At 41.1% G+C, this 14285-nt stretch overlaps 1 protein-coding gene across 1 annotated transcript; it reads left to right on the forward strand.

The window, feature by feature from the left end:
- The first annotated feature begins 461 nt into the window (after positions 1–461).
- On the forward strand, positions 462–1033 carry LOC103114841 (large ribosomal subunit protein eL29-like). Its single transcript, XM_060182776.1, has one exon. It carries the CDS (start codon positions 462–464, stop codon positions 945–947), a length of 486 nt encoding a protein of 161 aa, XP_060038759.1. The 3' UTR covers positions 948–1033.
- The last annotated feature ends 13252 nt before the right edge of the window (positions 1034–14285 follow it).

Below are 14285 nucleotides of genomic sequence, written 5' to 3' on the forward strand. Positions count from 1 at the left end.
TAGACATTAATTTCCAGATCATAATCTAGTCTTTCAATTCTGTGAGTTCCATGGAAATAAAGAAGATAGAAGTGGTTAATACTTGTGTATACATTCATTTGGTAGTTTTCTTTTTCTTGATCAAAGGATTTTACTAGAAAGGATTCTTAGAGCGTTCCTCTCCTAAGACTCTCAAGCCTGAGGCTTCTAGATACCAGGTTCAATCACAAGCACCACCATAAGCCAGAGTTGAGCAGTGCTCTGGTAAAAAAAAAGGGGGGGGGAAGGAAAGAAAAATAAAATATTACTTAAATATTCACTTAATTCTCCCTCAAATCACTTTGTGTGTAGAGTTTAAGAATTCATGCTTCTGTGAGTGCAGCCCTCGAGGGATCCAGAGCCATCCCCGAGCCCCGGGCTATGGCGGGCTATGGCGGGCCTTGTCGCAGGGAGGAGTGTGAGGCTAACTGTGTAGTGCAGACATGGCCAAGTCCAAGAACCACACCGCGCACAACCAGTCCTGGAAATGGCACAGAAATGACATCAAGCAACTTCGATTGCAAAGATATGAATCTCTGAAGGGGGTGTACCTCAAGTTCCTAAGAAATGTGCGATTTGCCAAGAAACACAACAAGAAGGGTCTGAAGAAGACGCAGGCCAGTAACGCCAAGGCCATGAGCGCACTGGTCGAGGTCGTCAAGGCCCTGGCAAAACCCAAGCAGGCCAATACCAACATCCCAAAGGGCAGCAGATGCAAGCTCAAGCGACTGGCCTTCGTCGCCCACCCCAAGCTTGGGAAACGTGTCCGCGCCTACATGGCCATGGGTCTCAGGCGAAAAGACAAGCATCAGGCCCAGCCTCAGGCCAAGGCCCAGGCCCAGGCTCAGCCTCCAGCTGCAGTTCCAGCCACTCCAGCTGCTCCAGCTCCAGCTGCCAAAGGTGCCCAGGCCCCCAAGGCTGCACAGTAGAGGCCCCTTCCTGCCAGTGTGAGGACAGTGGGGCTGCTGTCCTACTGTGCTGTTTGTAAAATAAACTTGAGACACAAAAAAGAAAATTCAAGGTTATAAACAGTTGCCATCTAATAAAAACCAAATTGCCATTGATGATTCTGGCTCAAGAATTGGCAAACTTTTTATTTTATATATATAAAGGACCAGATATAAAATATTTATGGTTTTGTGGTCCATATGACACCTGTCACACTGGAGAGTGAGAGCAGTCAGAGGCAATACAAAATTGAATGGATGCAGCTGTGTTCCAGCCAAACTTCACTTATGAACATGAGGATTTGAATTTCGTTTAATTTTGAGTTGCCACAAAATATCATTCTTCCTTTCATTTTTTTAACTATTTAAACATGTTAAAACCCTTTTTAAAAAATATTTTATTGGGGGGATTAATGGTTGACAGTACATGCAGTTGTTAGTTCTCTCTGCCTGGCCATACAAAAGCAGGAAATAGGTTGGATTTTGTCTTGGAGGCACTGTTTGCTCGGCTCAGTTCAAGATATTATCTTCAGTGCCTGTCTTAGCCAGCAAACACTACTGTGTATCTAGTGCTTCTTTTTTCACTTGAATTTCCTCATCAACTAATGGATGTTTGAGATAGGATCATAGGTGTTTCTTTTCTGTTATTTCCTTTATACTCAGTGTCATGATGTTGAATTTGCATACATACTGAAAGCCTGCCTATAGACTGGCTTGAGCATTTATTGCTCTACTTTGAAGTCTGTTTTTATTTTCCATCAATATTTTGTTTTTATCCCAATAGCAAGTTCTACACACATACATACACCACAGGTAAGGTGAGATAGAAATATTGAAAGTAAGATAATCATCTTTTCATTTTTATTTATTTATTTATTTATTTATTTATAAAGAAACACTGACAAAACCATAGGATAAGAGGGGTACAACTCCACACAATTCCCACCACCAGATCTCCGTATCCCATCCCCTCTCCTAATAGTTTTCCTATTCTTTAACCCTCTGGGAGTATGGACCCAAGGTCATTGTGGGATGCAGAAGGTGGGTCGATCCATACTCCCAGCCTGCCTCTCTCTTTCCCTAGTGGGGTGGGGCTCTGAGGAAGTGGGGTCTAACACACCCAAATTTGACAAGTAGATGGACTCAGTCATAGCAATTTCTCAAAGTAAAAAAGGAAAGATGGAAAGCTGTCTATACTAGATCTAGTCTCATCACAAGAAAGAATTACAAAATATCATAATCCCACAACTGTGGCTATTTAGGAATTAAAATGGGGAGGGGGGAGTATGCATCCATGCTGACCATTCCATTTGATTGCACTTAGCTAATTCTCATGTTGAGCTTCAAAAGCATTTCTCATCAGAACATGGATCCTGGCTTGTGTGGACTGAGTATTCTAATCCATCCTTGTACTAATTCCCTTAACCACATGGACTTCACTTTTTCTGAAATAAGGGAAGCCAAAATACAATGATAAATATCAAGAAGGCAGCTAATTTCCAAGCTAGTGTTCTTGAGGAAATAAAGAGGTGTGTGAACATCATCAAAATATTTGCCAAAGCACATTTTTCCTTTGCACTTTATCCCCTATTTGCATAAGCACAAATAATCTGATGTTGATAGTTTCTGTTTTCTAAGGGTGCTGTGAAGGGCTTAGCCTTAGTCTCCTTTTGATACATTCTTAGTAGGAGAGAATTAAGGTAAATTTGTAGAAATAGCAGACACAGTTGCTTCAGGCTGAGCCACATTACTGGGGTCACCCTGAGTGCCAGCGTCTGGTCCTCAGCTTAACAAATTCAGAAACTTGATTTTTATGGCATCCTCACAGAGATAATCAGGCTTCAGGGGACTGACTCATGCTAACTAAATTTACAGGTGACTAACTGATCAAGCAGGAAACCAATTGGCTGATTTACACTGAAAAATAGAACTGCCAGTTGGCTAGTGCATTCTCTCTCACACAAGAAAAGAAAACTTGGAAAACCAAATTAAAGTCCAAAGGTTGTCTGAAGAGCAAAAAACAGAGAGGGAATGAGTTGTTAGATTAAGTCAAAAGACAGTGATCCAGCTATGGTAGTTTGACAAGTTCAGCTTTTCAGATGGAGTTGTAGAACTTGCCAGCAGAAGCTAGTGTTATATCCATTAATTGAGCATTAACTGAGAATCTTTCCATGTTCAAAGCTAGAGACAAACTATGTCTTATTCTTTGGCATTTTTTATTCAAGTTCCTGAGAAAACCGTGTGATATGAAACAATCCACTCTATACAGACAACACTCACCACCAATGGACAAAATGTTTCTATATTAAAGTCCATTCCCCTTTCCCTAATCAGCTTTTCCTGTAATCGTGCTCTATGCTTTTGCTTTTAAAGATTTTATTTATTTATTAATGAAAAAGACAGAGGAGAGAGAGAGAAAGAACCAGATGTCACTCTGGTACATGTGCTGCAGGGGACTGAATTCAGGACCTCATGCTTGAGAGTCCAATACTTTATCCACTGCACCACCTCCTGGACCACCATAATGTGGGTTTATAAATCAAACAATCCAGTTATTGTTTGCTGTAGGACAATATCTTATAATTTTGTAAACTACTATTAAATCCCTAATAATAAGAATTACTAAAATAAACATATATATATATATTCATATCAGCACAATTTATAAAAACCTGGAAGCAACCTAAGTGTACAGTAACAGATGAGTGGCTAAGAAAGTTGTGGTCTGAATACACAATGGACTCAGCTATTAAGAATAATGAAGTCACCTTCTTCATCTCATCTTGAATCATGCTTGAAAGGAATCATGTTAAGTGAGATAAGCCAGAAAGAGAAGAATGAATATGGGATGATCTGACTCATGGGCAGGAGCTGATAAATAAGAACAGAAAGGGGGAAATGCAAAGCAGAACTTGGACTGGGTTTGGTGTATTGCACCATAATAGTAAAGGACTGGGGAACAGGTGCAGGGGTTTCCCTGTACTGGTGTAAAATGGTGGAGAAAGAGGGAGCTGAGAGTGTTTTGTAGAAAACTGAGAAGATTTACACATGTACAAAGAACTGTATTTACTGTAAACCATTAGTCCCCCAATAAAGAAATAAAACCTTTAAATTAAAATAAACATATTTTGCAGTGATGCACTCAGTGAAATGGACACATTACCATGTGCTAGGACCAGGGTTCAAGATCTTGATTCCCATCTGTAGGGAAACTTCACAAGTGTCTCTCCACATCTCCCTCTTCTCTTTTCCTATTCCTGTTTCTATCATCAAAAAGAGAAAATCTGTAAAACATTAATCCCTCAATAAAAATTAAATAATAATTATAATAAAGAAAAAGAAAAGAAATGGCCACCAGGTGCACTGGAATTTTGTGCATACCCTGAACCCAGCAGCAACTCTAGTGGCAAAAAAGATATATATACACATATATAGTCACAAAATAATAGTATATAAGATAGTTTTTAAGTGTAATATCACCATAATTATAGTGTGATGTCATATTGAATCCTGGAATACAAAAAGGACATTAGTGGAAATTGTAAGGTCTGCAGTGTGGTTCACAGTTATATACCAGTGTTGATGTTGTGTGTGTGTGTGTGTGTGCGCGCATATGTGTGTGGTAGAGGGATAGGTGTCAGGACCTCCTGCATGAAAAATTTTCACTGCTCCCAGATCAGCTACTTCATTGTTTCCATTTCAGACTGGGAGTGGTGGAGGACAAACCACAGCACTAGTGCTTCTCCCTGCACTTATTACTATGCACAAGGACCAGGATTCAAGCCCCAAATCCCCACATGCAGGGAGGTGGGACACTTTACATGTAGTGAAGCAAGTCTGCAGGTATCTATCTTTCTCTCCATCTTGTCCTCTCCTCTTAATTTCTCCTTGTCCTATCCAATCAAATGAGGAAAAAATGGCCACTGGGAGCAGTAGATTTGTGATACTGGCACCAAAGCCCCAGCAACAACTCTGAAAACAGACAAACAACAAAGTCTCTGTGTGCATGGCAAGGCAAGGGTCCTACTCAGTAAGTTCTTTTGGCCCAGTGTTAAGTTCTTAATTGTGACAAAAGCACCATAATAAAATTATGAGAAAGTTGGTAAGGGGTATTTGGGAATTCTCTGTATTTAGTCATTATTTTCCTGTGTAACTAGAATTGCTCAAGAACTCTAATGCATGTGCAAGTATGTGTGTGTGTGTGTGTGTGTGTGCAGACATGTATTAGGCAGAATAAATTCTGGTCCTTCCTCAAAGTTCCAAATCCTTATCCTTGAAACCTGTTTATATCTTAGGTTAGGTAGAAAAGGGGAGCTGGATTGCAGATGAAATTGAGTTGCTAATAAACTGACTTTTAATTGGCCAACAAGTAACCTGTGTTGTCCAAGTGGGTCCAGTGTAATCAATCACAAAGAAGGAGGAGGAGCTAGAAGGCTCCTCCAAGGGTAATAGGACTGTACAACACAGGTCTGAGAGACACAACACTGGTGTCTATGAAGATGGAGGTAAGAGTCATTCATTCAGGAAAACTTAAGAAACTTCCAAAGACAAGGAAACAAGTTCTCCCCTAGATCTTTTGAAAGGAATATAGCCCTGCTGACACATTCAGTCTAACCTCATGGATCCAGGTCAGACTTCTAACCTGCAGACTTCTAATACTGTTCTATTGTTTGAGGATATTAAGCACAAAATCAGTAATTATGGCAGGAATAGGAAATAAAATATATGAAGTATCATCATTATTACTATTTGGAAAGATAAATCTCATCTTTATTTTACAGAAAGAAAAACTTAGGTCACCTAGTAAGTAAGTAAGTAGCTTAGTTTGGATTCAGACAAAGTTCTGACTCCAAATTTTATGCTCTGTTTTCAACATGTTGCCTTTCTGGTAAGGGTCCATGCTAAGCCCACGAAACCCTTTATAGCTCAGAATATGATAAAAATAGTGTATATCAGTTTTAAAAATAAATTTTGACAAACAAAAATGCCCAGGAAGCCACGTTTTATTTTGAACATCAAAGGTGTACTTTTAAAAATACAGTTGCACCAGTTTCCTATTTTGTCCTAATAGGAGAAAATGAAATGCCATATGCTAGAGTAAGTGGTGTTTGTTTATCTGGAAGAGTGGTACTTAGGCAAATCAGGTTTAATTAACAAAATAAGGCTGTGCATAGAGACTTCTGTAGAGAAGCTAAAGGTGACTTCAGGCCATTCTCCAGGGCTTTAGAGACTGAGGGTGCTGTTGTGTGTGGTTTTAATGGCTAATTTTACTTCAAAGCTTATAGATCCAGCTTTATTAGGGGCGCTGCTCTTATCTAGCCTTGATCAGGATTGTTTTCAGCTCACAAAAAGAACATTGCTTTCACTCAGAAGCAACAAAAAATTGCCCCAAACCTCAAAGCAAAATTTCATAATCCATTTTGTGTATTCTCTTTCTCTCATGGTTTCTGGGTATCTCAGCTTCTCTTTGTCTTGGACTTTGTGCTTTTCTCTCTCCACTTAGGATTTGGGTATATATGTGTTTGCATTTGGCAACATACTTTCTTCTCTACTCACTCAGTTTGATTTTCCTGTTCTCAGTAACCCACTGAGGTAGACAAAACAAGGATTACTATTCACTTTTTCGGGTTAAAAAAAAAGCCAAAACCAGAAAGGTGGGTCTGAAATGCAAGTCTAAGAGTCTGCATCAAAGCCAAGTTCTTTTTTGACCACACATAGCTACTCTCTCCACAGATTTGGAGTCACACTCCCATGGAACCGGACTGATAAAGAACTGAAAAGGAGAAATGTTGGCAAGAAAGAAAATCAGCACAGGAGCCTGTGTTACCTCTGCATCCCTATAGGTCTAAGCTTGCAGTCCATGGTCACAGCTAGAAACATTCTAGGCTTCACTTATTTCAGGAACAGTCTTCCTTGAGTGGCAGGATAGGGTGACCCAGTCTCCCTTCAAAGAGTAGGGCAGTCCCTATCATTGCTGCCCCACAGTGAGGGCAAGGTCCTAGAGAGGCCTACAAGAGGGTGGATGATTTTGTTCCTGGTGGAGATAACCAGTGATAGTGGAGAGAGGAATCTGTTAGAGATCTAGGCCCATAATATCTGTGTGCAAATACAAGGATTCCCTGACTAGAGTCCCAGATGGTATGGGCCCTAGCTCAGATCAGTGGGGTACAGTTAATGTTATTTACATAATTTCCTCATGTTTGGGAGCTACTCTCTGTCCTAATCCAGCTTTGTAGTCCTATTCTTAACCCTGAAACCATCTTCCCAATTTTTTAGTCCACCTGCATTTAGCTATCAGACTCAGGCAAAAATTACTAAAGTCATGGGCCCCTTGGAACATACCTAAAATAGACTTCCCTAGATTCTTCCCACATGAAGACCCCTAATTTCATCTGTTCTACTCCTATCTTTGGGTCCCTGTTTATTAATCAATTTGTCCTGCTTTATATCTTACCACCTTTCAGCCACCAAGTTGCGGACACAATCATGAGTCTATCCTGACTTCCTTGGGCAGACAGCCTCACCAATGTGTCCTGGAACCCCACCTCTGCAGAGCCCTACCCCACTAGGGAAAGACAGAAACAGGCCATGTTGGATCCACCTGCTAATGTCCAGTAGAGAAACAATTACAGAAGCCAGACCTTCCACCTTCTGCACCCCATAAAGAATTTTGGTCCATACACCCAGAGGGATAAAGAATAAGGAAGTTTATAGTGGAAGGGAAGGAGACACAGAACTCTGGTGGTGGGAAGTGTATGTAGCTATACCCCTGTTATCGTACAGTCTTGTTAGTCATTAGTAAATCTCTGATTAAGAAAAAGATGTGGGGGGAGGAAATCAGGAGAATAGGGATGTTGTTGTTCCTGGGGAGGAAAGGAAAAAAGAATGCTTATGGTTTCTGGGAATGAGTGCATGAGTCAGTCATCTATGCCATTGGTGGGTAGAAAATGGGGAATGGGAGCAATGACACAAAAAAGGGAGTAGACCTTCTGATGTCAGCATAAGGTAGCAAAGTAAGGAGGTTATTCTTATCTAGGGATGTTCATGATCTGGGAGTTTATAAACTGAGTTTGGGCTCTCTAAGGACTCTGAAAGCACAAACTTAGACTATGTGAAAGCCATGGAAGTTTCAAATTTGACCCCAACAAATTTCTCCTAGTTTCACTTTCTAGCCCATTCTTAGTTCCAGATGCAGTCCAAAGTCAGTAAGTATCAAGTATTGGAGAAGATAAGGTCTTTTTTTTTTTTTTTTAATACTGTTGGGTGTTTTTTCCTGTATTTTTTTAGTCATTTAATATTTATTTGCAAAATTACAACATAACAAAGGTGCAACTCTATACCATTTCCACCACCAGAGTTCTATCTCTCCAACCCCTCTATTGTAAGTTACGGCAGTTTTCCCATGGTTGAAGATATGGGTTAACCATTATTTCTACAACTATCTGTCTGTATTTTCCCCTTTATTTTTATTTTTTAATAATATTTATTTATTTATTCCCTTTTGTTGGTCTTGTTTTTAAATTTTTTTATTTATAAAAAGGAAACATTGACTAAACCATAGGATAAGAGGGGTACAACTTCGCACAATTCCCACCACTAGAACTCTGAATCCCAATCCCTCCCCTGATAACTTTCCTATTCTTTAACCCTCTGGAACTATGGACCCAAGATCATTGTGGGATGCAGAAGGTGGAAGGTCTGGCTTCTGTAATTGCTTCCCCGCTGAACATGGGCATTGACAGGTCGATCCATACTCCCAGCCTATCTCTCTCTTTCCCTAGTGGGGAAAGGGCTCTGGGGAAGCGAAGCTCCAGGACATATTGGTGGGGTTGTCTGTCCAGGGAAGTCTGGCCGGCATCATGCTGGCATCTGGAACCTGGTGGTTGACAAGAGAGTTAACATACAAAGCCAAACAAATTGTTGATTAATCATGAACCTAAAGGCTGGAATAGTGCAGATGAAGAACTGGGGGGTCCTCCATTCTGTAGATAGCTAGTAGACATATTTTAGTTAAATTCTAAAAGGCCTGTAGCTATACTAGTTTGTTTGTTTTTTGGTTTTTTTTTTTCATTTTTCTTTTTTCCCCTGAGCCTGAAATCTGATATGCAGGTGGATCCAAGTTATTGTCTGGGGAGATGATGTCATGGCTGGAAAAAGGAACAGAAAGCTGGATCAGAGAAGAGAGTAGCTCCCTAATATGTGAAAGGGGTATAAATATTTTTTACTGTAAACCCCATTGATTTGATGTGATCTGGAGCCTATAATTAGCTTTGGAGCCTATGTGACCTCTACATCCCTCTAGATCTGAGTTCACATTCTCTGGTCATGAGTAGGAACATTCCAGGCTGCCCCAATATCGACCCATCTTCCTCAGGTGTAGCATAGAGTCTGTTGTCCATCCTCCCTTTGGACAATTGGCAGTTGGCCTTAACAATGAGTCCTGGAACTCCACCACCTTTCCAGAGTCCTACCCTACTAGGGAAAGATACAAACAGGCTGAGAGTATGGATCAACCTGCCAATACCCATGTCCAGTGGAAAATCAATTACAGAAGCCATAATTCCCATCTTCTTCACCCCACAATGAATTTTGGTCCATAGACCCAGTCAGGGAGAGATGTTAAAGGAAGATAACCAGAGGGCTCTGAATTCCAACTCCATCAGTACCTGAGGAGAGAAGAGTAAAAAGGGAGAAATATTTTGATGTACTAATAGATAGATATATGTGTGACTCGATAAGGAAGAGAACATTGAACAATGGAAAAAACGGACAAATATATATAGACAGTTATAGAAATAATAGCCAGGCAGGAGTAGATAGCATAATGGGTATGCACACATACTGTCATGCCTGAGGCTTCCAAGCCCCAGGTTCAATCCCCCACAGCATCATAAACCAGAGCTGATTAGTGCTCTGGTAAAAAAAAAAAAAAAAAAAAAAAAAAAAAAAAGAGAAAGAAAGAAAGAATAGTCAACCCATATCTATGACCTTGGGAGAAGTACTATAGCTTCCAATGGAGGGAATGAAGATACAGAACTCTGGTGTTAGGAATGGTGCAGAATTATACCCCGTTATCTTTTTCTTAAGATTTTTATTAGCAATTTAATAATGATCAACAACATTGTGGAATAAGAGGCCTATAGTTCCACGTAGTTCCCACCACCAGAGTTCCACATCTCATCCCTTCCATTAGAAGCCTCCCTATTCTTTATCCCTCTGGGATTATGGACCAAAGATCTTTATGGGGTGTAGAAGATGGGAGATCTGGCTTCTGTAATTGCTTCTCCACTGGACATGGGTGCTGGCAGGTTGACCCATACCCCCAGCCTGTTTCTATCTTTCCCTTGTGGGGAAGGGCTCTGGGGAAGTGGATTTCCAGGACTCACTGGTGAGACTGTCTCTCCAGGGAAGTCAAGTTGGCATCATGGTAGCATCTGCAACTTTCTGGCTGAAAAGCATTAAAATATAAAACAGAACAAATTATTTAGTAAGAAGGAACCTAAAGGTAAGAATATAGCAGATGAGATTTGGGGTCTTCATGATGGAAGAAGCTAGGAAGTCTATTTTAGATATGCTCCTGTTATCTTATAATTATGTAAATCAATATTAAGTCACTAATTAAATTAAAAATGTTTACAGGGGGACCTTTGAACTAAATATGGTACATTGCAGAAAGATCAAGGACTAGGGAGGGAGGAGCAGGGTAGGAGGGGGAGTTAAGCGAGCATTGCGGAATCCAGTTCACTATGCTGGAATAGGACCTAATCTGGTGGTGGGAATGATGTGGAGGTACCTATCTCAGAAAGATGAGGAGTTATAAAGCAAGTGAATAAGAGCTGTCTTATAAACCATTATTTCCCCCAATAAAACAATGAAAAATAGTGTCAGTTTAGACCATTTGCTTCATAAATGGGATGTATCAGCTTAGCTAGGCTACAAATCACCAGTTATCCCCTCATATACTAATCTCATGCTGCTGTAAAAGTGTATTGTAGCTGTGGCTAACATCTATGACCAAGTGGTTTTGACTAAAGAAGATATTTTCAATAGTCTGGGTGGACCTAATCCAATAAGTTAGGAGAAAGTAGAATCGTCTCTAAAGAGAAAAAATTCTGCTCCTGGACTGCAGTGCCATCTCCCAACTTTCCAGACTGCCCTTCCTCACAGTTGCCCTGTAGATTGTAGATATGTCTAAGCAGTCTTCCCAATCACGTAAGCCAATTCGTATACATAGTGTTATATATGAATGCATCTCAAATATGTTATATATAATGAAAATATATCATTTATAACATATGTTACACACATACTCTGATTAAAATTGAAACAAGGAAAATGTTTGAGCTGGCACGCAGATAAACAAAGTGAACAGGAAGCTATAAGATGCTAATATCACCAAATCATTATGAAAAGGCCAACTTGTGTTTAGTGTAGTAAAGATACAAGTGTGGGATACAGTGCCAAGAGTGTCAGGTCTAAATTGTGCCGAAAATTAAATATTATACATCATAATCTCCAAAGATTTTTTTTAATTTAGCTATTTATTATACTTGATAAGATAGAGAGAAATGGAGAGGGGAAAGAAGATAGAAAGGAAGAGAAAAGGATGAGGTGGTGGCGCATCAATTTGCTTGCACACATTACTGTTGTATGCTTTACATTGGGTTCTAGTTCTCCCCCGCCAAGAGAATTGGATCAGTCCTGCTAATTTCGGGGGCCCGCTTGGCCCCACCCCAAGGAACCTCGAGAGAGGGTTCCTGAGTTCCAGAGTGAGAGAGTTGGAGAGGGTTCCTGAGTTCGAGAGTTTGAGAGTAAGAGAGAGTGCTTGCGCCGCCGCAAAGAGACGGCAGAGTTCTGTTTGGTGATCAGTTTGGTTTAGTTTATAAATCGTTGTTCCTGAATAAAGAAACACAGCTTCCCTGCCCAGCCGTTGTCTCCGCGTCTCTGTTACCCGCCCGTGAAGCTAGACCCGCCCGACGACAAGAGCCTTCCGAAGAATTTTAACAACACATTACAATGCACAAGGGCCCAGCTTCAAGCCTCCAGTCCCCATCTGTAGGTGGGAAGCTTCATTAGTGGTAAAGTGTGCTTCAGGTATCTCTCTGTCTCTCTCCCTCTCTATTCCCCTTCCCTCTCAATTTCTTTCTTAGTCCAGAATAAATAATTTTTAAAAATTTTGTTAGTGATCTAATAATGATTAACAATATTGTAAGATAACAGGGGAACAACTCCATATAATTCCCACCACCAGAGTTCCATGCCCCCCATTCCTCCATTGGAAGCTTCCCCATTTTTATCTCTCTGGGAATATAATCTAAAATTCTTTATGGGATGCAAAAGGTGGAAAGTCTGGCTTCTGTAAGTGCTTCAATGCTGGATATGGACATTAGCAGATCAATCCATACCCTCATCCTGTTTCTGTATTTTCCTAGTTGGGTAGGTGAAACTTCAGGACACACTGATGAAGTCATCTGCCTAGGGAAGTAAAGATGGTATCATATTAGTGTCTGCAACTTGGTGGCAGATTATTGGAGTTGGAAGGTTGACATCTAAGGCATGGTGTCTCTGGATACAGTCTGAAGTGAAACATGGCATGGTGGCATTGGTTTCACTGATTTAGGTGACGTCAGTAGAGGCGATATCACAGGGAAGGGGATCAAGAGAAGAATCAAGAAATATAAGGAAAGTTCCAGAGGTTCCAGGAATGGGAGAAATAAGGATTTTTAAAAAGAATGGGAAGATTCCTTGCTGTCTTAGAGTTGAAGAAGGTGATAGACAACTATTAAAAAATAATATTTTTAAAGAGAGGGAGAAAAAAGAGATACGCCTCCAGTCATGAGTTAGCAATAGTCAATCTTTCCCCTGTAGGGTGGGGCCAGGGCTTTGAACCAGATCCTTGTGCACTGTAATGTGTGTGCTCAACCAGATGTGCCACCACCCATCCCAAGATGCTATAATTCTAAAGATTTGATTTGTAATTTTACTCTGCTTGAGTACACCACCAGAAAGCCCTAGTTTAAAATTGTTGATTATTGCAGACTTTGAGACTAAGTACATTACTTTGTTCTTTATTCTAAGGCAAATGATATGTCATTGAAAGAAATTCTGCAAGACATGATATGGTGAGATTTCTATGTCAAAATAATCACTTGACCAACTGGGTGAATATTCAACTCAAGGGAAATAAAAATGGAAACAGAGATACCAAATAAGAAATCTGAGGGCCAGGGTAGATAACATAATGGTTTCTTCTTCTAGCGTTTGCCCTTCTTCCATAGCCAGTCAACAGCGTCAGGTTGAGCCTGATGTAAAGTGTCGAGACCTCCTTTGAATCTGGAGAGGTGGCAGTCGTTGACTATGTGGGTCATAGTCTGTCTGTAGCCACAGGGGCAGTTTGGGTCGTCTCTGGCCCCCCAGCGATGGAACATAGCGGTGCACCGGCCATGGCCTGTTCGATAGCGATTGAGGACGGCCCAGTCATAATGTGCTAGGTAAAAGCCGAGTTGACGCTTGCAGGGGTCTGTGATGAGGTGTTTGTTCTTTACCTCAGGGGACTGCCAACTCTGTTTCCAAGAGTCTGGAACAGAGAAGTTCAGTGTAGGCATAGGGGACCAGATTGGGTGACGAGACGTCAAGCGTTGGACAGGGTGGGCGAAGATATCCACGTATATTGGCAGGTCGGGTCTAGCGTAGACGTGGGAAATGAACTTAGATGATGCCGCATCCTGACGAATATCTGGTGGGGCGATGTTGCTAAGAACTGGCAGCCATGGAACCAGGGTGGAACGGATGGTTCCAGAAATGATCCTCATGGAGGAATATAATTTGGAATCGACCAAGTGGACATGGGGGCTACGGAACCATCCTGGGGCACAGTATTCTGCAGTGGAATAGCATAATGCCAGAGACGATGATCGCAGTGTGGAAGCGCTCGCGCCCCATGAGGAGCTGGCCAGTCTTGCAATGATGTGATTCCTCGCGCCCACCTTTGCTGCAGTTTTTATGAGATGTTTGTGAAATGACAGGGTGCGATCGAGAGTAACGCCAAGATAGACAGGCTGGGCTTCATGCCGGATTCTCGTATCGCCAAGCTGCACATTAAGCTCACTCGAGGCCAAGGTATGGTGTAGATGGAAAACAGATGATACCGTTTTTGCAGTGCTAGGGATTAGTCGCCATTTTTTACAGTAATAAGATATCAGAGACATGTCTTTCGTGAGTGTTTCCTCAAGGATGTCGAACTTGGATGCCTGAGTTGCACAGCAGATGTCATCGGCATAGATGAACTTCCTTGAAGAAGTTTCTGGGAGGTCATTGATA

The sequence above is a fragment of the Erinaceus europaeus genome, chromosome X, assembly GCF_950295315.1.
Source record: "Erinaceus europaeus chromosome X, mEriEur2.1, whole genome shotgun sequence".
NCBI classification, from domain to species: Eukaryota; Metazoa; Chordata; class Mammalia; order Eulipotyphla; family Erinaceidae; genus Erinaceus; species Erinaceus europaeus.

Bases quoted from the DNA above. Each gene is read 5' to 3' on its own strand.
- LOC103114841 (XM_060182776.1), top strand. From the start codon at position 462: ATGGCCAAGTCCAAGAACCACACCGCGCACAACCAGTCCTGGAAATGG.